The 26,933-nt window shown below is 42.0% G+C and overlaps 1 protein-coding gene across 3 annotated transcripts in view; it reads right to left on the bottom strand.

The window, feature by feature from the left end:
- The window catches only part of snrpb2 (small nuclear ribonucleoprotein polypeptide B2), a 48,558-nt gene that overhangs the window by 18,299 nt on the left and 3,326 nt on the right, over nt 1-26,933 (bottom strand). For all 3 annotated transcript variants that reach the window (XM_060899566.1, XM_060899567.1, XM_060899565.1), the window contains exons 3-6: nt 24,340-24,512; nt 19,851-19,982; nt 14,429-14,470; nt 14,224-14,312 (exon numbers count right to left, since the gene is read on the bottom strand). In XM_060899566.1, the coding sequence (XP_060755549.1) occupies nt 14,224-14,312; nt 14,429-14,470; nt 19,851-19,982; nt 24,340-24,512 (436 nt within the window). The remainder of the gene's footprint in view (nt 1-14,223; nt 14,313-14,428; nt 14,471-19,850; nt 19,983-24,339; nt 24,513-26,933) is intronic.

Below are 26,933 nucleotides of genomic sequence, written 5' to 3'. Positions count from 1 at the left end.
ATTCCCACAGATAAATATCTCGAAGACCAAAGACATGATTGTTGATTTTAGAAAGCATAACCAGATCCAGGTGCCCACAGAAATTAATGGTCAGAAAGTGGAGAGTGTAGACAAGTACAAATACCTTGGCACCATTATTGACAACAAGCTCACATTTGAGGTAAACTGTGAAGCTGTTTTTAAAAAGACCAACCAGCGTCTGCATTGTCTGAGGAAACTGTCTTACTTTCACACTGATCGAACCTTGCTTACCCTCTTTTACCGTGCTTTTATTGAATCTATCTTATCTTTCTGCTTGGCGTGCTGGTTCAAGAACCTGTCTTTTAAAAACAAGAATTCCCTTTTTCAAATAGTTAAGTGGTCTGGCAGGTTGATTGGAGAGCCACAACTTATGCCGCTTTTCCACTACCAATGTGGCTGAGTTGGGCTGAGCCGTGCCGTGCTGAGTTGGGCTGAGTGGGGCTGTTGGAGTTGCATTTCGACTACAATCGCGCTGAACCGTGCTGGCTGGAAGTGGGTGGACACATTGGGTGGAGTTAGTGAAAGTGGGTGGACGTCACGTGATGTCGTTAGGCGGCGCAAACAGTGACATCAGTGATCTTTTAAGCGGTAGTCTCACGACCCGGATAGTAAACAATAAACATGGAGGACATGGAGTCGTTAGTGTTGCTGGTCTTGGTGCTGTGGCTTGTTGTCACCGACAACGCCAACAGATACTGGCAAGAGCGTATAGATGAGGCGAGGCGCATAAGGCTTCAGAAATTCTCGTAATTCGTAATTCTTCTTCTTCCGGGTTTACAGATCCCAGCGTGCTCGCGGGGCGTGTGGGCATGTGAGGACACTCCTCCTCACCAATCAGTGCACAGGGGAGTGTCTCCTCACGCCCCTAGCCCCACTCGGCTCGGTTTGGCTCGCTTCAGCCCCACTCCAAAACCGTGCGAGTTTTGGGTGCTGAGTAGGGCTGAAGCGAGCAGAGTCGTGCTGCTCCGAGGTAGTCGAAACGCGAGCCGTGTCGGGCTGAAGTGAGCTGAAAAAGGGTAGTGGAAAAGGGCCATTAGTCCTGAGACCCTGTACACTAGACAGTTGCAGAGGATAGCTGGTTCCATCTTGGAAGATAGCTCTCACCCACTGTATAAGGAATTTCAGCTCTTTCCATTTGGTTACAGATACAACCTACCTGTCTGCAAGACAAAGCGTTTCAGAGGAAGTTTTGTCCCCTCTGCTATTAGAGAGATTAATAATATAACTTCTAAATGATTATGCCCCCCTTGAATGTCTCTACCAGTGTATCGACCAAATCAACAACTGGATGTCACAAAATTTTCTTCAGCTGAACACCGATAAAACAGAAGTAATTCTATTTGGGGGAAAAAGATGAAAGACTCAGGATTACCACTATTCTTGACACAAAGGGGATTAAAACAAAAGATATGGTTAAAAATCTTGGTGTTTTCATTGACAGCGAGCTAAACTTTGACAGTCACTAAATCGGCATTTTATCACCTAAAAACATTTCCAAACCAGTGGTTGCGTTAGACTTTTTCATTGTCCGTCATTTTGACGGACAGGGTCGTAAAATCCCCGTCATTGTCCATCATTATCTGTCATTTTATTTTAACTTTTAAATGACAATGTATATAGGCTATAAATGCTATATATTTAATAACTTGTGTTTTCATGGACTCATTTTCATTTAAAAATTAATTCACAGAACAAGCTTGTATTATTTAATCATTTATTTATGTATTTATGATACAAAAAGATGAACAGAGATTCTGACGTTCGGTCACTTGTGAACCCATTTTCCCTCCGCTAAAAACATTGCGGCTGTTGTGCCTTAACGGGCATACCGCATGAACAATGTTATTTTACAACGTAGCAAGACAACTGCAGTTAAAATATGAACAGTCCACTACAACGATTTAAGTGACGATCTAATTTGACCTGTTTGCGTGAGCTCAAACCTTCCTTCTGGCCCGCATGGATTTAAATTGGGAGCTCGCTTGTGCATAATCAAAGTCGTCAACGGAGACTGCTGCCGAGGCAATCGTCATTAAATTTTGCGTCTTTGCCTCGGACAGACGACTTCTCATTGACGTTTTAATTTTATGGAATCAATTTTGTGCCAAAATGTTCATACAATACTTTTGAAATATCAAAACAAAAACGACCAATCAAAATACAAAAAACAGTCAACTTTTTTTAGACTGGCAAACAAATTATTCGTGTAATCGTGCAAAATATCAGTCTATTACTCTTCAGAAACCTTTTATTTTTGTTCCGCGTCTTTCTCAGTTTTGTTTGACGTAATTTATTTTGGTTGCGATTCCAGCTTTCTCGTTTGCGCTCCCTGACTTTTTGCTTGCAGTTTTGGCACAAACTTCACGTGTGGGTGGGCTGTCCAGGAATGCATTCCCATTGGCTAACTTGTGTTTGACTGACAGCTACGCTCAGCCATTCCCTACTCGGATTCTGGCGGACTGTTTGACGAGTGACCGATCCATTGACGGTAAACAAGGATCGAGTGGACTTCAGTGGCGACTATGATATTGAATTAATTCAACAAAGTGTAAATCACTTGGCTGCATACCAAATTTACCTTTGGGTACAAATAAAGTTATCTAATCTAATCTAATGACCACATTTAAGACGGAACTAAATTTCAGCGATTTTATGAAATCGAAAGGCGGTCTAGCTTTCAATATTTTTCTACTGTGAATGAAAGCACTGTATACGTCCCAAAGTAAACCTAGTTAGTGCTTAAAAAAAAAATTCTGAATTTAACCAGTAAAAGTGTCCAAGTGTAATAATTAAAAGTAGAATTAAATTAAATGACCACAAGGTCAAAACTGAGCCTGGATTTGACTCAAACATCGTTATAAGAACTTCGAGACATTAGAGCTGTAGGTGTGTCCCCAGCAGTGTTGGGCACGTTACTTTCAAAAAGTAATTAGTTATAGTTACTAGTTACTTTTCCCAAAAAGTAACTGAGTTAGTAACGGAGTTACTTTAATGACAAAGTAACTAATTACCAGGGAAAGTAATTATTCCGTTACATTTTGTTACCCCCCCCCCAAAAAAAAATCAAATTCAATTAGTGTAATCATAATAAAAGTGAATGTTAAATGTGTTTAATGACTGAAATGGACACTTAACAGAACCAATCAGTAACATTATCTAGACTATACTAATATTTTTGTGGGACAATGTGAGAAGACATCTATCAAATTTAATATATTTTTGTAGTTATTAAAATTGTTACTAATTTCTGGCCACTGACGAGGACAAACGCTTTGTTCCTCGACATAATGTGCATTGCACGTACACATTTTTGCCTTTTATTTCAAGTAATGAAAAGTAATGGCTGTATTTCCAGTGTGAAAGCGCAGTGTTGGGCTGACCGCTCGCCATCGCTGTGTCTTCTGATTGAAAGTGTGCGCAGTAGTGCAGTAGGCGTGGCCTACCTACGCATGTTGTCCAAATCTACTCTGATTGGCTTACTGTGCCGTTGTCTCGCATATCCCCGCCCCACGCTAAAGCAGAGTAAAGAAAGGCTGAACGAGCAGCTTGCCAGATAAAAACAGCTTTAATAAAGTAACGCATAGTATTTTATTGTAAGTAACGGGAACGGCGTTATAACGATGTAAAAAGTCAGGCTTTCGTCTAAACGGGGGAACAGGGGCGCTGCGCCCTCTTACTCTCGGCGTGCGCCCCCTTACCGACTCCGTGAAAACATCCCAGCAACACCACGTGACAATGTGTCTGATCATCAAATTCGTTATAATTGCTCCAAAAATATTCCAATCATAGTAGATACACCGCCAGACGGTGCAAAAACAATCCGAACTGGCGTTTTCCAGACTGAGGCGCCATGTTGTTTAGTTGTTTACTTGTCGCGGCTGCTCTCGCGAGATTTGACATGGGTTACATACAAGGTCAGCTGACTTGTAGAGCGAGATTTCTCGAGACTGAATGACCTTTCACCCACCGGCGCGGGAGCTTTTGACAGAAGTAGTTCGCGAGTTGTTTTTGTTGACACTTGGGCATTTAAAGATGTCATCCCGCGGCATGAAGCGGAAGAAAGCCAAAGACTGTCCGGGGCAGAAGATGATTAGGCCAAAAAAAAAAAAAAAAAAGTGTTTCCAGTAACCCGACCGATCGAGAATTTCCGCGTCGAAATTGCCGACCGTAAAGTTTTTATTACAAATTTCCCTCGATATTTTAGTGTAAGCGGCGTTAGTTTGTCATAATTTTTTTGTTTCAACGCATTCAAGTTGTGAAAGAAACGATAAAAAGTAAAATGTTTCGCCACTTCTATCAGCCCTCCTCCATAAACTGAGCCGAGCCGCCATTTTGAATCCTCATTCAAGGCTGTAATGCAAATTGCTTCCTCTTCAGTATACAAGTGCACTTCCATGGCAGGGAAAAACACTACATTTTGCCGCCTATGTAGTCCCCTATTTATACAAATAGGAGTCATTCAGGATTCAGCCATGTTTTTGCTCGACCCAAGTTCTACAGTAGGCTGGGCTAGGCCGTCTGCTTTTAATGGAAGTAGCCTAGGACATTATTTTCACGTTATTTCTTGATAAGGTGTTTTCACGTTATAACATGAAAATATCATGAAATATCGCTTCCGTAGATCACAACTCGAACTCTCGATATTTTTTTTTTATTCGTTTAAAGATTTAAAAAACACTTATTTTATTATGATGTGTGGTATAAAGGATTCTGTGCCAAAATACTAATTTTGTAAGATGTTTACTTGTGTTAATTTTTTCGAAAAAAAAAAAAAAAAAAAAAAAAAAAACCCTTTCCTACCTACCGACCTTATTTTAGTATTTCATGTTACCGGAAATAAACAAACAAACAAACTAACTAACTATATATTTTTTTTTGGCCTTACTTCTTTCTTTTTCAATGTTGACAGACAATTTGTTACAATTTCCCTCTCAGATAGCCTCAGGCTACGTTTACATTACGTCGAATCAGCGGATCATCAGATTAACGTTCTTAAAACGATTCGCGTTTACACTAAAACCGTTAGCCGTGCACACAGCAACACCAATACACGGATACGCTCAGCTCCGCAGGCATCCTGCGCTCCAAATCACTCCGCCCTGAACAGCGAGTGCCCTCTGGAGGGTGCGCACTCCGGCCCTGCGCAGCTCACAGAGCGCGCGAGTGAAGTGCACAAGCGGTGATTCGGGACTGAGCCGCTGTGTGTGTGATCCCAGCGCATATCACTTACTACTTGCAAGTGGAAGGATGGCAAGCCTAAAGACAATCATAACTACACAATGGGCAGTATTTGCATCAGTATTTGCAGTATTTTCATACTTTTATACTCTTTAATGAAAGGTGATACAAGGCGGAATGACCACGCGTCACATGACCAACGCCAGCGAATCAGGAAGGTGGATGTCACAGTGACGTTGTCCAATGAGGACGCCAGCTAGAGCTCAGCACAGCGTATTTGCGTATCTCAATGTTTACACAGCACCGGACCAGATACGATCTGGATTGAATACGTGGACGCTGGCGGATTCCCGTTTCCCGGCTTTTCCAGGTGGTTTAATGTAAACGAACAGTGCATCCGCGAAGAAAACGAGACAGATACGGTCTAATGTAAACGTAGCCTCAGAATGTCCCACTGGAGCATTTTTCAAAGGCTTTGCATGGCGAGGGGGGACAACCGGCACCATCCCCCCCGCTTCGCTCCCTCGCCATGGTGCGCGCCCTCATACTAAATTTTTCTAGAAAAAACCCGGAAAGTAATTAGTTAGATTACTCGTTACTAAAAAAAGTAACGCCGTTTATTTCTAACGCCGTTATTCCCATCGCTGGTCCCCAGACACTATATGTAGGCTCGGACACACAATTCAATCCATTAGATTTATTTACCAAAAACATTACATTTACATTAGTTAGCAACATATATTGTGATCTTTAAAATGGTATTGATATTTAAAGGAAAATAAAATTACAGCCTCCTCAAGGGCCCTCCCCCCACTTGGGGCCCTGGTAACTCAGTCCCCCTTTTCCCCCCACTACGACGCCCCTGCACACACACACACACACACACACACACAGCCTACTTGCAAGAATTAACTGGTGTTATTCAAAACCACAACCATGACTGTGAAACAGTCCAAATAAACGAGCAAGCACAAGACAAACAATGAAGACAAGAAGCAGACACACCCACACACCACACTCTACTGCATCCAAAATAAACACTTCTCTACAATACTCACAATTCAATGTAACTAAACCTCAACCTTCTACCGTCCAACATCCTGGATCATTATAAACACACTACTTCACTCTCTCCACTTTCACTCCTGGCACGTTCGTAGTTTTACTCAAACACACGCCACTGCTAACCACAAAACAAACAATATTTAAATTTTTGCGAAGCAGTGGCGCTCCACATCACCATGCCAGATCCTTGGGTTGTTTTTTTTGCGCCTCGGCTCACCAGCCGTTTCCTCCTTCAGCTTTAATGGCGACGTGACCCTAACAGTGTACGAGAGATTTTACGGGAAAAAGTCAATCAATCATTTTCATAAAGAAAAAACAAACAAGAACAGGGTTTCTGCAGGCTTGAACAAGTTCAATTTAAGACTTTTTAAGACCATAACAGGTTAAATTTAAGACTTATGCCACATAAAAAAAAAATAAAGAAAATTGGGAGAGCCTGAATTACTTTCGAAATAAAATTTATCATCATTCACCAATGAACTCATTACATCCCTAGGGTGCGCTCTTGCATTAATGAGGAACTAACGCTACGTTCACACTGCAAGGCTTAATGCTCAATTCCGATTTTTTTGTGAAATCCGATTTTTTTGTGAGGTCGTTCACATTAACAAATATACGCGACTTGTATGTGATCCTCAGTATGAACGAAAAGCGACCTAAAAGTGTTCCGCATGCGCATTGCAGGATACGACGACGTCACACGCAGTGAGCATGGCCAGTGTCTACGGAAGTAAAACCGCCCGGTTGCGGTATGACTCATCCAATCTAGCTTGAATAGCTGTATCCCCCCAAATGGAAATCAGCTCCCTAACCTCTGCGTCCTTCCATTGAGAAGATTCAGAACCTTCACAGCCCGAAGCGTCCCTCGCATTGACGTCATGCGCAGGGGCGCAGATACGTTTTTTGAACTGGGGGGGACAAAAAACTGGGGGGAGGGACAAAGCTGCCAGCAAACCAACCCCAACCCCGATATGCCTGTCAAACTTGTTGTTAGTAACCATAGCAACCAAGCTCGAGCTCGCAACCTGTGCAGTCTGCGCAGCTCAACCAACCGAATATCAGTCTTTGTTTTGTTTTATGAGAGTTGTTGCAACTATGTATACACTGCTGTGCACCTCAATAAACCGAATGGTAATTAGTCTTTTGATTTTTCTGTGAGGTTTGCCTTATGCAAAGAAAGACAGCATAGACGTTTTTTCCTCCCTATAAGTGGGGGGGGGGGACCGAACGAGGTGAATTTAAATCTGGGTGGGACGAGTCCCACCCTCTATCTGTGCCCGTGATTATGCACCATGTTGTTGTAACTTTTTTTGAGAGACCCGCCGCCTACTTCAGCGCAGAATAGTGACGTTTGTGGCTTGTTGATGACGTGTAAGTCGGATGAATGCGACCTGGCGGTTCAGACTGAAGTCGCATATGAAAAGAGCGGATAGGAATCGGAATTAGGACCACATATCCAAACGGCCTGGGTCGGATTTGAAAAAATCGGATCTGTGTCGTTCATATTGTCAATAAAAGATCGGATACAGGTCACATATGGGCGAAAAGATCGGATTTGAGTCACTTCAGCCTGCAGTGTGAACGTAGCCTAAGTTGCAGTGGAGCCAAAGACATCCCGCAAAACACTTGAGGATGAGGCGTTCGATTCCGTACGGTTTGCGTGTTGTAGCGTTACAGTTTGCACGGAGTTAGCTGATACGCCGTCTCGAGATGTGCTTGGACCTGACAACGGTGAACAAAATTGAGTGATGGCATGCGAATGTTGCAGACTTTTATGAGCAGCCTGGTGCTTCTCCGCTTTCGCGTGCGATTCCGGTGCCTTTACACCCAGGGTGCTGAGTTTGAGTGTTCTTTTGCACAATGTGCAGTACGCCTCAAACGGATTGTTTGGTACGCGTTTTAACCAGTCTACGAAATCATTGCGTTCAAGCCAGCAGTCGTTAAACTTGCATTTGCCCATTTTGCTACAAACCGTGACAACAGGGCTGTGCGATATGGGAAAAAATGAATATCCCAATACATTTTCTCCATTTCACAATATATACTAAGTAACTTTAAAAACGCACAATGGAATTCAACACGATATCACTTTAGATCCATGTATATATTTGAAATTTATGATATTGTATGTAATGCACACACATCTTGAAACATCGATAAAGGACATTTATTGTCAAACTCAAGAATTAATTCACAATAAAAAAAATTCAAAGTGACAGTTGGTCCATGTTCGGACCGTCATGCTGGAGATTCTGGGTCTGTGTCGTCCAGGGGTCTCAGCAGCAGTGACTGAGGGTGTCAGGAATCTGTCACGGAGGTGAGCTAGCCTGATGTGCTGATCCTGAACTGGCGTCGTGACTCGAGGCTGACCAGGGCGTGGACGATCCCTGGTGCTCCCTGTCTGTCTGTAACGCTGACTCAAACGGGAAATGGTCGAATGATGAACACCGAAGTGCCGGGCGACCTCTGTCTGTGTACTTCCGGCACGCAACATCCCGATGGCCTGTTCACGTTGATTTTGGCTTAGGCGTGGCATCTTCAATAATGACAATTTTCCCATCATTTCCCCCGGGTATTTATAGGCAAGATTGTGTGTGTACAGTGTATGGAAAATTTGTTTGAAAATTAAAGCCTGTCCATGTCATTGACTACCCGAGTCATATTGTACGTTATTGAGTACAACTCCCTTAAATTCTGATTTGAGCACAGATTTGGAACTTATTCGGGCGGAACGAAGTTATTTTTCCATTGTGATATATTTCTTTTCTTCTTGAGATAAACTCAGTACGAATTCAGCAAGTTTTATCAATGTGCGTTTTTAAAAGTTACTTGGTGTACATCTCGATATATTTAAATCTCCTCTAAAGGACCCCATGAAATCTAACTTTTACTCTTTACTGTTTTCACTACAATCCCTGCAGGTTAAATAACATTCTTGGTTAACTTTACAGGTGGTTTTCAACAACACATTTTAAATTTTCATGTTGGTGATTAATCACAATTGAACTAAAATAAGACTATTTTTATTCAACAAAGATGCGGCACAAACTGCAAAAACAATCTTGAAAATTGCAACAAAGGGGCAACACAATACAGAGCTGCTCAGAGCTCAAACCAATAAAGTGCAAGCTCAACACTGAGAAAAGACATTTAGCCTAAATAAGAAAAGTGGTCTTTCATTAAATTATTTTAAAAAAATAGATCTCCAAGCTATTAACCTGACTACTGAGAACCACTGGAACATTCACAATAGAGAGAGAGAGAGATCTGCAAAACATCATCTTCCTCTTTGCACACTTTTGAACTGAGTGTTTTCTGGCTCTGCCTCTCAGATGTGTTTAATTCCGGTATTGCCTTCTCTGTAAAATGTCTGCGACCAGGCAACTCATGTTTGGGATCGAGTGTGTTTAGTAATTTTTGGAAACCTGGTTTTTCCACTATACTAATTGGGATCATGTCTTCGGCAATGACATTAGTGATTGCATCCGTTATAGCTCTCCATCTCTGACTCGTTTTCTCATATGGGGGTGGCTTTGGAGAACGAGGCTGCTATGGTAATTTGTTTAGCTCGTGGGGGGGTTTTAGCTCGTGGGCGGGTTTTAGCTCGTGGGCAAGTAGTTCGGAGTTTAAGAGACTCTTCATACTGTACCGGGTGAGCTTTCAGGTGATGGAACATATTTGTCGTGCTGCTGCCGCCTTTCGGGATGACAGGTTTTTTTGCACACTTTACAAACTGGCATTTGCTGTTCCACGTCCTCCTCGCGATATCCAAAAAATGCCAGATGACTGACCCCTTACTAGTTCTTTTAGGAACCAATTCGTCCGCTTCCATTTTTAATTTTTCGCTGAAATTGACAGAGCTTACACGGTAGCCTACGCAACACCAGCAATTGCACGAACTGAGTCAGTGCTGTAAACCGGAACCAGGAAATCTTCCCGCCGGCAGTGTTGCCAGATACTGCTGATGTTTTCCAGCCCAAAATAATGTTCAAAACCCGCCAAAACGCACTTAAAACCGCCCAATCTGGCAACACAACCGAAACTAGAAAATCTTCCCGGAAGTTCCTTTCAGCACCGAAATGCCAACCAATCCCGGGTGACATCTAGGTGCTGAAAGGAACTTCCGGGAAGATTTTCTACGTGCAGAAAAATTCTTAAATTACCCAAATGAGATTTTAGACCAACAGTGCAAAATATCTCTGTATGGAGCACTTGCATGTGACGTCACAGCCGATCCAGATTGTGACAGACGCCATCTTGTCGGTCAAACGCCATATTCCGCCTTCTACTTCTACCTTTTCTTCTGGAAAACCCTACTATATACAATTCTACTACAACAGCTGCGGCTACAAGCTCTCCCTACCTGTGCACGTTTATGTTTTTTGTGTGTATTTTTGCGTGTTGTTCGTCTGTACCGGACTTCAATATCCACTACAACCGTATGGACTTACTGGACATTGGTTTCCAGCAGAAAATGACGGTTTGTAGCGATTTCCATCGCATGCACAACATTCCGGACAAGATAGCGAGACCAGCGGGGTCTCCGTGGATTGTTATCGGAAGCAAAGCGAAGGAGGCGGCACCGGGAACGGAAGCAAAAGTGAGGCTGCAGAGCCGGCCTGTTGACTAAGCTCAGAAAACAGCCACTCAAACCTCCACTGCTAAGCCTCTACCTCTCCAACGCCAGATCCATGTAAACAAGACGGACGATCTGGAATTACAGCTGGAATTACCTTATTCTATTCTATAATCGGCTGGTTAGTGCTATACTCAATACTTAAGTGACTTACCCATCCAATGAGGATTCTTGTTTACAAGATGCCACATCTGAGTCGCTGACAAATCCTGAATTTAGTTAGTTTTTTTTTTTTTTTTTTATCAGACATCTAATTTTTGGGTTTGTTTACCTGACATGTTTCGACGTACAACTTCCGTCTTCCTCAGAGTGTCACCGGATGTTAATTGGTGACGCATCTTTTATCAGCTGCTGTTTCTGAAGGCGTGGCCTTCCTGTCTGGTTTGACAGGTCGGTCACGCCTTATACTGTCTGTTCGTCCCCTGCAAGATGAATTCACAGAGACAAAAACCCGACAAATACGAAAACTGGACAAACTCATCGCACAGAAAAAGAAGGCAGAACCGGAGCACGCACACATCAACGACAAATGGATTCATAACATATCAAGGTACAAACTCTCACAAGCAGAACGCAGTATACTAGCAAAAGGACTCAACTACGCTGTCACACCGAACCATATACCACACGACGAATTCATTCTGGCAACTGAATTAGCATGTGAGAAAATACAGGATCACGGACAAAAAGCAGCACTAAGAAACGCAATAGCTGGTATTTTGAAAACGGCCAAACCACCACCCAGTAACATCACCAAACAGGAAGCCAAAGCCATGAGAACATTAGCTAAAAATAAAGATATCACAATCCTCCCAGCAGATAAAGGCAGAACAATAGTGATTATGGACACTGATGAATATGAACGAAAAATGAATGAATTACTCAGCGACAACGCATTTGAAATATTAAAAAAAGACCCAACAGAAGACAAGAAAAAGAAACTTAAAGCACTACTAAAACCACTACTCGATGAAAATAAAATAGATAAGCAGGATTACAATCATTTAGTACCCACAGCCAATGTCATCCCCAGGATTTACGGTACACCAAAAATACACAAACCAGGAACACCATTACGCCCCATAGTAGATAGCATTGGTTCAGTCACATACAACTTATCAAAAGCACTCACCGAAATAATTAAACCATTACTAGGACTCACAGACCAACACTGCAAAAACTCAAAACATCTGGCAGAAGAACTAAAAAACATCAAAATGCAGCAAGATGAAGTTTTCATTTCACATGATGTCATATCTCTTTTCACCAGAACACCCACGGAAGCCACCATACAGATAGTACAAGACAAATTAAAAACAGACAGGACGCTCAGGAAACGCACAAACCTCACCGTACAAGACATCACTCAGCTCCTTCAATTCATCGCCACATCCACATACTTTCAGTTCAGGAATACAATCTACAGACAGAAGGAAGGGTTTGCCATGGGAGACCCACTATCAGCCATCATGTGCGGCTTTTTCATGGAGGATCTGGAGCAGAAAGCACTCACTACAATACCAGCGGAATACAGACCAACACTCTGGAAACGGTATGTGGACGACATATTGGAAAAAGTAAAGAGGGGACACACTCAACAACTCACCAACCATCTCAACACCATAGACAATACCGGCAATATAAAATTCACACATGAAGAGGAAACGGAGCAGTCAATAGCATTTTTGGATTTAAAAATACAACACAGAAGATGGGGACATCAAAATAAAAGTACACAGGAAACCCACACATACCGACCAATATTTAAACTGGACTTCCGAACACCCCATAATGCACAAAATATCCGTAGTTAGAACATTACATGAACGCACAGCAATAATTACAGATCCACAGGACAAAGAACAGGAGGAACAACATATACAACACGCACTGAAGGCATGTCAATATCCACAGTGGGCAATATCCAAAGGGGCGGAACAGGTTAAGAACAACAAAACACAGAAGAAAGAGAAAAAACAAACTAACAAACAAGAACACAGGGGAGTAGTTACATTACCATACATCAGGGGAATAACTGAACGCATTCAAAGAGTAATGAGGAAACACAATGTTAACACACCTGTCAAACCACACACAACACTCCGTCAGATCCTGGTGCATCCCAAAGACAGAATACATCCGGACAACAGATGCAACACCATATATGAGATTCCATGTAAATTATGCAATAAAACTTATATTGGGGAGACAGGAAGGAGTTTCAACACAAGAAAACATGAACATAAGAGTGCGAAAAGGAGACAGCTACAAGACAAACCCGAACAATAAAAGAAAAGGCACAACAGGAAAATTATAAGTCAGCTATAACAGATCACTGTAAAAGGGAAAACCACATTATGGACTGGGGGAATGCCAGAGTCATCCGCACAGAAGATAACAAACATCAGCGCTGGATCAGGGAGGCCATAGAGATCCGTAAGCGAAGCCCGAGGACCATCAACCGGGATGAGGGAGCATACATGCTCTCCCATACCTGGAGTCACATCTTGCAGGGGACGAACAGACAGTATAAGGCGTGACCGACCTGTCAAACCAGACAGGAAGGCCACGCCTTCAGAAACAGCAGCTGATAAAAGATGCGTCACCAATTAACATCCGGTGACACTCTGAGGAAGACGGAAGTTGTACGTCGAAACATGTCAGGTAAACAAACCCAAAAATTAGATGTCTGATAAAAAAGAAAAAAAAAAACTAACTATATTTAATATAAGACATAATGAACGTAATCGAAAGAAAAAAAAAATCCTGAATTTCTGTAAAGATAACTGTCCAGAGATTTATAGGCACGCAGTGCTTCACCACTGAACAGCGAGGGAAAGTTAATGAGGTAATTATACACGTCTGGGTATTCCGCTGGCAGTTCAAAATCCGGTCGTGAAAACTCCGTCCGGTAAGCCATAAGGGTCACTAATCTGTAGATCGTTTATTTTAGACATACATCTAGTTATCTGTTCATTAGAAAAATGAGCCGTGTAGTCCGTCGGTTGAAATTGATCCATTCTGTACACGAGTGCAGCAGTATTCAGCGGTGTTTTTGACCGACAAGATGGCGGTTGTGTACTTTCCGGTCACGTGACTGCAAGATCTCTATTTTAGACTTTTTTAGGCCTAAAATTGAAAATGTGTAATTTTAGACTTTTTTTTAGACTCCGCGGACACCCTGCAAGAAAGAACAATTTTTCATTCCCTTTTAGTTTCTGCACGAAAGCACGTTCGAGTGAAAGGTTTCGTAATAACCTCCTTTCCCTCACCACCACCAACAGGGTGTGTGTTTATGAACGGTTGATTAATATGGGACTCACTGGTTGAACAGCATGGACAGCATCATCTCGTTGGTCTCCTCGGGTAGGTTGGTCAGGAAGAGGATGTAGTTGGGAGGATTATCAGGAACCTACAACAGGACAGAGCGAGTCTTCAGTACAATGCTGCACTAAAAGCTCGCATGGTGCAAAAGATGTGAAATTAAACCAACCCCCCCCTCCAAAAAAAAGACAATTGTTCTTGCACCTGGACTGTAGCTGGCGGAGGTGGCTGTGTGTTCACAGCATTCTGAAACACAAAATGCATCAGCGTTAGCAACATTCAGCAAATAAAAAGCAGGTACAGGGGTCTTTGGGCGGAGCTACAGGTAACAGTGCTGATTTGCCTAATAATAATAATAAATGTCTAATCTAATTCTTTGTTTGCAATCACGTGACTTTTTGCCTCCTGGTTCACTTCTGGTTTCAAAGTGACGGGCAGCAGTCAAATCTGGCGTCCAAGACAACACTGCAAAAAATAAAAATCTTAGGAAGCTTATTTGTCTATTTTCAAGTCAAAACATCTCGCCACCCTTATTATAAGACATAATTGCCCAACAAGCAAAACCTCATTTAGCTAGAAAGGCTAGTTTTTAGACAGTCCATCTTGAAAATCTTGTATAGACAAAATGTCTTAAAAAGTCTTATTTGGAGCACCTTTGAAAATAAAACAAAAGGTTTTTTTAAAACAAGTAAGTACATTTTGGACATGTCAAATGCGGTTCATCTTGTTTCAAAAGAAAAAAAAAAAAAAGTATGCTTGTTTTGGGAATAAATGAACTTTACTGAAATCTTTGAATCTTGCCCCCAAAATGCACTGTTGCTTTGGCGTTGTGTAAGCACTCTAAAGGCCTCTGCATGCTCTTGCGACAAGGCTTTTTGCAGACAGTTGTAATTTATCGTTGAGCGGGGAGTAATAGGCGTGCGCGATGTTATTTACCGCCACAACACAAGGGGGCACGAAGTCACGAAATCGCTAGGAGTAGTTGGTGGGTGTGGTTAGTGGAGTTTATCCTCCGGTTACTTATAATGACTAGAACTGGAGTCGTATAGATGTACGTACTTCCTCACTTCCTCGATCAACCGCTCTTCGTGCTGCTCCATCTTCGCTCATGTTTTTAAAAATGGCGGTAGCGAAAACAAAACAAACCGGGAAAGTAGGGAAGCGGAAGTGCGTGTACAGCGGATGTAGAGTGGACCAATCAGAGCCCTCTTGTCTGCGACGCTTCTGCGGTGGTCACAATTTTTGGGAGGTGCGCGCAGAGCGTCTGCGAAGGTGGGGGGGCTACGCAGACGCTATCTGCGATGCCGTCTGCGAGGACTGGGTTGTCAGCATAAATTGGCCTTAAGTCAAAATGCGTAGACCTTTTTTTTTTTTTTTGGTGCCTGAGGTCCTGGGGAAGTGGAATCTTAAGAGATGTTTTAATGTTTGAATGTTGAAATGGGAAAAAATAAATAAACTTGTTGCAATGCTACATGTGTCGTCAACTTGATTCAAGATAGTCTCTGGTCTCATATCTAGAGTATTTTACTAATTACAGGTCACAAAAGGAGAATCTTTTAAGCTAGCAATGCTTAGTTGTAGAATTTAACAATCCTAATATTAGTATATTTATCTTAAATTCAGTTTTTACTGCTAAGACTTTGTCATGAATTTAAGTGAAATACTCTTAAAATGAAATAAATAAAAATGACTTGAATGGCTAAATTTAAGAAGTACGACCTTGTTATAAGAACTATTTTGATTATTTTGAGTTCATCAGATCTCGCATAATAAGTTCCCCAATCTTATTTTGGAATTATTTCATCTAAAAAACAGGTTAGATTTTTCATCTTACTTTAAGAAATCTTACCAAGTCAAATTTGACTAGTTCCATTGGCAGATTTTTTTCACCTGATTCAAGCAAATATGCTTTGTTTTAATCTTTTATTTCTTATTTTTGAAAGGCCATTTTTTGCAGTGAAGTACACGTCCGTCATCATCTTGTGGAAAACATTCTACGTCTGACTTAACGGACTAGAACCAAAAGCAACGTTGAGATATCAAGAAAAATAAATATTTTACGCGATAGATTAGACTCCTCCAGCTTAAAAGAGAACTGAAGTCAGTTTTAAGCTTGCTTTATTTCTTAATTAACGTGTTATTCAATTACGTTTTCGGTTTTAGTAACCTTATATCGTGACTCGTATTGGCAACTAACTGCAATTAAATATTACACTTATCGGCCTATTCGGTTTTTAGCCGTGTTGAATTTAGTTCGTTTGGTCCACGGAAGGCGTCACTTATCCACGCGATCTTCACGAGACTTTGAAACGTGACGCGTCAGCGCCACCATTTTGAAAACTGTTTTCCAAACGAAGTATTGCACAAAAACGAGTTTAAGGGTGTTTTCACACCTGGTCCCCTTTAAAGGAACCAGACCCAGTCCTCTTTAAGTGGACCAAAAAGTGGACCAACAGAAAAAGAACTCAGTTCTTTTTGTGTTCACACTGTGAATTTATTACAAAGAGGACTGGGTTCTCTTTCTGGTCCAGTTAAGCTTTGATGGGGCCTCAGTCCTCTTTCTGTTCACACCAGGTCCTCTAGAGCCCTCAGACCCCCAGTGCACGGAATTCTGGGTAATTTTCTCTTGAATCAAATGTCTGCTTGCCCTGCTGTATTCTTTGATCAAAATAGTGCGGATTAAGGAAAATAAATTTTATATACACACACATTTTTTATATATATATATATATATATATATATATATATATATATAAAAAACACACACATTAATTAATATATATAAATATATAAATTTATTATATATATATATATATATATATATATATATAAAAACACACACTAATTTTTATATATATATATATATATATATATATATATATATATATATATATATATATATAATATTTATTTATATTAGTGTGTGTGGTTTATATATATAAATTATATAGTTATATTATTGTGGCCGACTCGTCAGTCAGTAAGTTCAGAGAACTGTAAAGCGGCTGTGGTAAGTTCCAAAAGGAAGTTGAGTTTCCCTGCTACAGTCACGTGACCAACTACGGCAAACGAAGAAGGTTAAACTACAGTGAAAAAGGCGAAGTGAACCCGGTGCGCTTTTTGTTCACAATGCGCAGATTAGGCGAACCGTACCGTTGATTTTTAGCGAACCGTACCGAGACCACCTCCTGAGGTGGTCTCAGTTCGGTTCGCTTTAAAGGGGTCTGGGTACGGTTGGAGTGTTCACATATGTGCAAAAAATGCTGAGTCATCGATCTGAGTTCGGTTAGATGGCTGAAAGGGACCAAGTGTGAAAACATCCTAAATGACGATTAGTGCCTACTTTTTTCAAACTTTCCTGATTGCTATCAAAACAAACAAAACTTCCAGCTTGATCACGTCAGCATTCGAAAGAGGGTGCGCGCGTCTTGACAATGTTGGCAGATGTTGGTCGCTTTGATTTCCGCTGTACGTTTTACTTCCGTCCTACGATGTCTCACACAGGGCTCAACGAATCTCGTTTACGGCCATCGCTTTGACATATGGACTGATCTATTACAGAGCATATTTCAAACACTCATAACTTGCTATAGCAGCGACAAAATAGCGATCAAAAATGCATTCCGATATTTAATAAAATGAGATAAACAGAATTTTGATAAATTTGCCTTCAGTTCTCCTTTAACAAAAACGGACTTTAAGCGATCTGAAGAACTTTCAGTTCAACATACAGTTTTTGGACATTTCCAATTATCTGGTCGTCCAAACATCGTTTTACACGAAGAATCAAACGAAAGCTCTGAAAAAGTCTTGAAGCCGATAACGTTTTCGTTTGTGGCTGGGTTCATGACGCTGGAGTAAGACGTCTAAAGGACAATAATCGTCTTATTTTTGCGAGGGTGAGTAATGTAACGCAAGCCGAAGCGTATTCAAGTGTGTGATTCGAGTCGGAGCTGCTGTAGGCGTTTCTGCAGCGATAACTTAGTTGATTTCATGACATTTCAAATGTAGCTCAGACTCATGAATTGACCTCATCAGACAACCTGAAAAAAAAAGCAAACAAACAATTGAGTTGAGTTTCAATCTCGACCTACAAACTAGTTTCATCGACGGTTTGTTTTATTTTACGACGTCGGAAACGTAAGAAAACTCATTTAACACTAGAACTTTTGATTTTAGATCCATAAAAGTATTATGATGCACATACCTTTAACAAAACGATCGCTGCAAACATGAAACCGCATGCGGACTCTTGAAACAGCGAAAGGTTTGTGAGCCATTTTTCACGGCGTCTGAGATATTTTTCGTTCTTTCACCCTTGTGCACAACTTCTTTTGGTAGCCTATAGAGATCTTGTATGTGACGTCACAGCCGATCCAGATTGTGACAGACGCCATCTTGTCGGTCAAACGCCATATTTCCGCCTTCTACTTCTACCTTTTCTTCTGGAAAACCCTACTATATACAATTCTACTACAACGGCTGCGGCTACAAGCTCTCCCTACCTGTGCACGTTTATGTTTGTGTGTATTTTTGCGTGTTGTTCGTCTGTACCGGACTTCAATATCCACTACAACCGTATGGACTTACTGGACATTGGTTTCCAGCAGAAAATGACGGTTTGTAGTGATTTCCATCGCATGCACAACATTCCGGACGAGATAGCGAGACCAGCGGGGTCTCCGGGGATTGTTATCGGAAGCAAAGCGAAGGAGGCGGTGTCGGGAGAGGAAGCAAAAGCGAGGCTGCAGGCAGAGCCGGCCTGTTGACTAAGTTCAGAAAACAGCCACTCAAATCTCCACTGCTAAGCCTGTACCTCTCCAACGCCAGATCCATGGTAAACAAGACGGACGATCTGGAATTACAGCTGGAATTACCTTATTCTATTATCGGCTGGTCAGTACTAGTAATACTTAAGTGACTTACCCGTCCAATGAGGATTGTTATTTTCTTGTTTACAAGATGCCACATCTGAGTCGCTGACAAATCCTGAATTTCTGTAAAGATAACTGTCCAGAGATTTATAAGCACGTAGTGCTTCACCACTGAACAGCGAGGGAAAGTTGATGAGGTAATTATACACATCTGGGTATTCCGCTGGCAGTTCAATATCCACTGACACGGTCGTGAAAACTACATCCGGTAATCGATAAGGGTCACTAATCTGTAGATCGTTTATTTTAGACATATATCTAATTATCTGTTCATTAGAAAAATGAGCCGTGTAGTCCGTCGGTTGAAATTGATCCATTCTGTACACGAGTGCAGCAGTATTCAGCGGTGTTTTTTACCGACAAGATGGCGGCTGTTAACTTTCCGGTCACGTGACTGCAAGATCTCTATAAAACCTTTTGTTTTTTTCTTGATTTGATCAGTTTGAATACCCAAAGACAGAGAAACAATCTGCGTATTTGGAGGCGAAAGACAAGAAACTACTGCAAAGCAACAATTAAACTAATACGCTGCCTGACAATCAGCTGGAAATTGGAATATACAACGAGGTGGCTCGTTACCGGAAGCGACGTCTATTGCAAACAAAGAATCTAATCTCCTTTCCCTGGAGGATTTCAATGGAAGAGTCACGATCTGCATCACCCTTGCTTCACATGTCAAAGTGTAAACTCACTACTGGTTTCTTGGCAGCGTTGGCCGCTTGCTCCTGGGCTTTCTTCTTCTTCTCCTTCTTCTTCTCTTTGTCTCCGTACGTGCCTCTCATCTTAGCGACGATATCCGAGTCTGTCTTCGCGTACTGGATTCGCTGCAAGTGAACACCACATGTATGGATTAACATCTGGACTTGGACACAACATCAAGGTCCTAACTTTGTCTTTTTAGCATATCGGGCCGATATGCAGCGTTTCCTTCCCGCTACGCCCACAGTATTGCCGACACACCTGTAAAAGTTGCCGCTACACTAATGAAAAGAGACTTCGAGCTTGAAAACATGGTCTTGTGTTTAATTTTCTCATCATCCCCACGTGGCAGTGACGGCACGCCACCATGTGAACGTTCTACATTCGGACATACCCCACTCCCCGTCCGCGCCTAGCGTGAAGCTGCCCGAGTAGTTCCGTGTTGAGACAGTCACTGATCATGCTCATCAGGTTTATCTCCTTCCTTATGCTGTGTTTGCTGTAAAGTGTCATCCATGTAAAGAGGCGCTTGCGTGTCATGCACGTTAAAAAAAAAAAAGTTTTTTCCGTGATGTAAAAAAATGAGACCACGATAAATAATTTCAAATCTTTTCCCACCTTTAAATGTGACCTATAACCTGTACAAGTCAACTGAAAAGCAAACAAATCTGTTGGGGGGAGGGAAATATTTAAAAAAAAAAAGACAATAAGCTGGTTGTGTAAAGCCAGTATCTCACTGGGCTGTGACAAATTGCAAACCTCATTCGCGAGTGTGTTTCAAAAGTGTCTTGAAACATTCGCGGGGCTTCTCAATTTCCTCGCACGAGTCGCAAAGTGTCGCTCGTTCGTCGCTGAAATTTTGAACACGTTCAAAAAATTTGTACGACAAAATTTCTCTCAAAATAGCCGCAAACGTGTCGCAAAGCCATCGCGAACCCTTCTCAAGTCAGTTTCTGTGAGACAGGAAGTGCGAGTGGATCTCACTGGGCTGCGACAGCCTGCGACTAGTTGGAGACAATTGCGATAAAATATGCGAATATCAATTCAGTGTGATTCCAAGTGAAAAATTGTCGCCGATACGCATATTTTATCGCAACTGTTGTGTCTCCAACTAGTTGCAGCCCAGTGAGACACTACCCTGTGTGCACACCCTTAAAATAATACTTTGTTGAAGCACCTTTTGATTTAATTACAGCATTCATTCAGTCTTTTTGGGTCGGAGTCTATCAGCCTGCCACACTTCGCAATATTTGCCCACTCTTCCTTGCAAAAGCGCTCCAGATCGGTCAGATTGCGATGGCGTCTCTTGTGCACAGCCCTCTTCAGGTCACCCTACAGATTTTCAATCGGATTTAGGTCTGGGCTCTGGCTGGGCCGTTCCAAAACTTTTTTGGGGGTCACTGTCGTGCTGAAAGATGAAATTCCTCTTCATCTTCAGCTTTCTAGCAGATACCTGAAGGTTTTGAACCAAAATTGGCTGGTATTTAGAACTGTTCATAATTCCCTCCACCTTGACTAAAGCCCCTGTTCCAGCTGAAGAAAAACCACCCCAAAACATAATGCCGCCACCACCATGCTTCACCGTGGGTATGGGGTTCTTTTCGCAGTGTTGTTTTTGCACCAAACGTACCTTTTGAAAGTGTGGCCAAAAAGTTCAACCTTGGTTTCATCAGACCATAACACATTTTCCCACATGCTTTTGGGAGATTTGATCTATTTTTTTTTGCAAAATTTAGCCGGGCCTGGATGTTTTTCTTTGACCCGACCTCATAGTCCAGACATATGGAGGATACGGGAGATTGTTGTCACATGTAGTACACAACCAGTACTCGCCAGAAATTCCTGCAGCTCCTTCAGTGTTGCTGTAGGCCTCTTGGCAGCCTCCCTGAACAGTTTTCATTTTGTCTTTTCATCAATTTTGGATGGACGTCCAGTTCTCGGTAATGTCACTGTTGTCCCATATTTTCTCCACTTCTTGATGACGATCTTCACTGTGCTCCATGGTATATCTAATGCTGTGGAAATGTTTTTGTCCCCTTCTCCTGACTGATACCTTTCAACAATGAGATCCCTTTGACGCTTTGTAAGCGCTCTGTGAACCCTGGCTTTTGCTGGAGGAGCAACTGAGTAAATGTCTGAACTTTATTTGGGGTTAATCAGAGTCAGTTTAATTGATGGCAGGTGTGAACCCAAAAAGACTGAATGCTGTAATTAAATCAAAAGGTGCTTCAACAAAGTATTAGTTTAAGGGTGTGCACACTTATGCAACCGGCTTATTGTACGTTTTTTATGTTTTTCCCCCCCGAACAGATTTGTTTGTTTTTCAATTGAACTGTACAGGTTATAGGTCACATTAAAGGTGGGAAAAGTTTTGAAATTATTTATCATGGTCTCATATTTTTACATCAGAAAAACCTGTCATTTTAATGGGGTGCGTACACTTTTTATATCCACTGCAATGCGTGCCGGTCTACGGCAGCATGGTGCACTGAAACCGTCGGCGTAACAGTCAGCAAGGGAAAGGAGGATGCGAGTTCGATCTGGATCGTCATGAATTGTACTGTAATTAAATGGCTGAAGCTGAAAATAAAAGCTGATGCTTGGTGGTGAACAACTGGTTGTTTTATTCTTATTCCATAAAATATGTCACTAATTATAATTAATATTCAACTACATAAGATTTCAGTCAAAAACTCTCCGCAACATTTGGCAGAAAAAGGGGGGGGGGGGGGGGGGGGGTGACTTTCAGAGAGGCCTACAAGTGCCAGGAAATGCACTAGAATGAATCTCCAAGCTGAGCATGTAGAACCCATGAGCTTTCGGAGGCATAAGGCGGCCCCCAAACCCCTGGCCGTTATGACTGGTGCCACTACGCTGATATTTTGGTCTCGTTAGAACCCTGTAACATGGTTCAATCCCACCTTCAGACTTTAGAGGCGAGGTGATAACTTCTTCCTTTCTGCAGTCTGATAGTACAGTTCTCCTTAACAGTCCAGTGTAGTGTGGTTTGTGTTTTGAAAGGACAGGAAGTCCCATTGGGTCCAAATCCAAATCTCTCACAAAACACTGAATATTACGGAATCAATTTTGTGCCAAAATGTTCATACAATACTTTTGAAATATCAAACAAAAACGACAAATCAAAATACAAAAAAGTCAATTTTTTTTTTAGACTGGCAAACAAATTATTCGTGTAATCGTGCAAAATATCAGTCTATTACTCTTCAGAAACCTTTTATTTTTGTTCCGCGTCTTTCTCAGTTTTGTCTGACGTAATTTATTTTGGTTGCGATTCCAGCTTTCTCGTTTGCGCTCCCTGACTTTTTGCTTGCAGTTTTGGCACAAACTTCACGTGTGGGTGGGCTGTCCAGGAATGCATTCCCATTGGCTAACTTGTGTTTGACTGACAGCTACGCTCAGCCATTCCCTACTCGGATTCTGGCGGACTGTTTGACGAGTGACCGATCCATTGACGGTAAACAAGGATCGAGTGGACTTCAGTGGCGACTATGATACTGAATTAATTCAACAAAGTGTAAGTACGGGACAAATGTGTTGCAGTAGTACACATTATGCAGGTGTGTTTAACGTTAGCAAGACAGCTATTATATTGGGTAGTGGAGCTAAGGCTAACATTTGACTTGCCAGGAAACACCTGCATAATGTGCACTACTGCAACACATTTGTCCCGTACTTACACTTTGTTGAATTAATTCAATATCATAGTCGCTACTGAAGTCCACTCGATCCTTGTTTACCGTCAATGGATCGGTCACTCGTCAAACAGTCCGCCAGAATCCGAGTAGGGAATGGCTGAGCGTAGCTGTCAGTCAAACACAAGTTAGCCAATGGGAATGCATTCCTGGACAGCCCACCCACACGTGAAGTTTGTGCCAAAACTGCAAGCAAAAAGTCAGGGAGCGCAAACGAGAAAGCTGGAATCGCAACCAAAATAAATTACGCCAAACAAAACTGAGAAAGACGCGGAACAAAAATAAAAGGTTTCTGAAGAGTAATAGACTGATATTTTGCACGATTACACAATTTGTTTGCCAGTCTAAAAAAAATTGACTTTTTTGACATTTCAAAAGTATTGTATGAACATTTTGGCACAAAACTGATTCCATAGAATATCTGCATGTAGTTAAACAGCTGTTAGTTGAGAATGACCTTGATAAAAAAAAACATTTTTAAATAGCTTTCAGGGCAAAATCTCAAAAGCAAACCACACACACACGAACATCAATTTAGTCACACCAATCCACCTACTGGGAAGAAACATGTGAAAGGAAAAACAGGATGCTGTGACGGATTCATAAGGTTTTCACAGGTCCATCAACATGGAGCACATTCAAACCTCCAAGCAAAGTGGATTTCTTTTAACTTTATTAATCCACTGTAAATGTCCTCAACCTCCTTGAGCAACACGCACACGTGACTGAGCCCTGAAAAAAGGGACCCCCCCCCAAACACGTCACTCACCATGGGTTTGTTGTAGAAGGGGAACCCTTGTAGCTGTCTCAGTGCATTCGTAGCTGCAGCGAGTTCTTTAAACACCACAAACGCCTGGCCTCTCATTTTCATAGTCTTCATAGCGACGATCTCGACGATCTGGCCGAACTGAGAGAACAGGGCGTAGAGAGACCTCTTCAGCTCTGAGGATACAAATACAAAAGGATAAGAGGCCAAAAATCACCAAAACAAAATTTAAGGAGCTCTGAGCTTGGACTCAAATCTTCAGCATTCCCATGAAATAGCTCAAGAGGTGCAAATCGATACTGTAAGTTGATGTATTCCCTTTTGAAACAGTAAGTCAGGGTGGTGTTGCCAAGACAGCCTGAAATGGACAGGATATGCGTTATAGAGAGCATTTTAACTGGACAAAAACAAGACTAGTACAGGACTAGTCATCGAGAAACGTATGATTTTCCCAGACGTGAAGAAGTACACAAGTACTGGGTGTTCACATCACACAAGACCATCGTCCTGGTTAAGAAGGCCCACCAGTGTCTGGTCCATCTTTGGACAGGAAATATCCTGTATTTTCTGAAGGGAAACATCTCCACCTGGTTCAGGAACAGCACCAAGCAGGACAGCCAAGCGCATCATCCACACAGAGCTCGCTGACCTGAAATCTATCTACACCAAGCGGTGCCAGACCAAAGCCAGGAAGATAATGAAGGCAAGGCAAGTTTATTTATATAGCACATTTCATACACAGTGGCAGTTCAATGTGCTTTACAGAAGTAAAAGCAGAACAGTGAACAATAGAAAATAAAATTACATAAAATAATTGAGGAAGAAAAATAATAAGAATTAAATAGTAGAAATAAAATAATAAAATGAAATAAAAGTTCAAAAAAGGAATCAGCCTCGAGATTAATTATTATTATGGGTTTAACTCAAAGCGCGCTCTTCCCGTGGCTCTTCCATGAGGATCACCAAAAATCGTCCCGCAGACAAAATCTACGAGGATCACCAAATAAAATCGTCCCGCAGACAAAATCTACGAGGATCACCAAAAATCGTCCTGCAGACAAAATCTACGAGGATCACAAAGCGCGCTCTTCCCGTGGCTCTTCCACGAGGATCACCAAAAATCGTCCCGCAGATGCAATCTACGAGGATCACCAAATAAAATCGTCCTGCAGACAAGATCTACGAGGATCACCAAAAATCGTCCCGCAGACAAAATCTACGAGGATCACAAAGCGCGCTCTTCCCGTGGCTCTTCCACGAGGATCACCAAAAATCGTCCCGCAGACAAAATCTACGAGGATCACCAAATAAAATCGTCCTGCAGACAAAATCTATGAGGATCACCAAAAATCGTCCCGCAGACAAAATCTACGAGGATCACATAAAGCGCGCTCTTCCTGTGGCTCTTCCACGAGGATCACCAAAAATCGTCCCGCAGACACAATCTACGAGGATCACCAAATAAAATCGTCCCGCAGACAAGATCTACGAGGATCACCAAAAAATCGTCCCGCAGACAAAATCTACGAGGATCACAGTAACAAAGAATTAAAGTAAAATCATTAAAATCCAAGATTAAAAAGAAATTAAAATAAAGTAAAATCATTAAAATCAAAATTAAAAGAAATTATGTTCAAGGAAATTAAATACTTAGGTAAAAATTAATCAAGTGAAAGCATCTGAAAACAGCTTTGTCTTGAGCCTGGATTTAAAACTAACAACAGTAGGAGCATTTTTGATCTCATCTGGAAGTTGGTTCCAAAGCTTAGCAGCATAGCAACTAAAGGCTGCTTCACCACACTTCGTTTTGACAGCTGGTATTACTAGCAAGTTTTTCTCCTGTGATCTTAGAGACCTAGTTGGTGCATATAATTGAAACATATCCAAGGACCTCAGCCATCCTAATTACGGACTCTTCGCTCTGTTGAAGTCAGGGAAGAGCCTTCATTACATTACATTAAAGGCATTTAGCAGACACTTACCTACAGCAACGTACAACACACCCAGAGCAGTTGGGGGTTCGGTGCCTTGCTCAGGAGCATTTCAGGCATTCCTGCAGGTCCAGGGAATCAAACAAGCAACCTTTTAGTCCCAAAGTTGCTTCTCTAACCATTAGGCCATGGCTTCTCCTGCTTTCACTCTCTAAGGTGGGGTTTACATTAGACCGTATCAGCGGATCATCAGATTAACGTTTTTAAAACGATTAGCGTGCACACAGCAACACCAATACACGGATACGCTCGGCTCCGCAGGCATCCTGCGCTCCAAATCACTCCGCCCTGAACAGCGAGTGCCCTCTGGAGGGTGCGCACTCCGGCCCTGCGCAGCTCACAGAGCGCGCGAGTGAAGTGCACAAGCTGTGATTCGGGACTGAGCCGCTGTGTGTGTGATCCCTTCGCATATCACTTAACACTTGCAAGTGGAAGGATGGCAAGCCTAAAGACCATCATAACCACACAATGGGCAGTGTTTGCATCAGTATTTGCAGTATTTTCATACTTTTATACTCTTTAATGAAAAGGTGATACAAGGCGGAAGTCCGCGCCGTTTTTCAGCAGTCGCGTCACATGACCAACGCCAGCGAATCAGGAAGGTGG

Source organism: Neoarius graeffei, chromosome 18 (assembly GCF_027579695.1).
Source record: "Neoarius graeffei isolate fNeoGra1 chromosome 18, fNeoGra1.pri, whole genome shotgun sequence".
NCBI classification, from domain to species: domain Eukaryota; kingdom Metazoa; phylum Chordata; class Actinopteri; order Siluriformes; family Ariidae; genus Neoarius; species Neoarius graeffei.
This window is presented reverse-complemented; position numbering and strand designations above follow the sequence as displayed.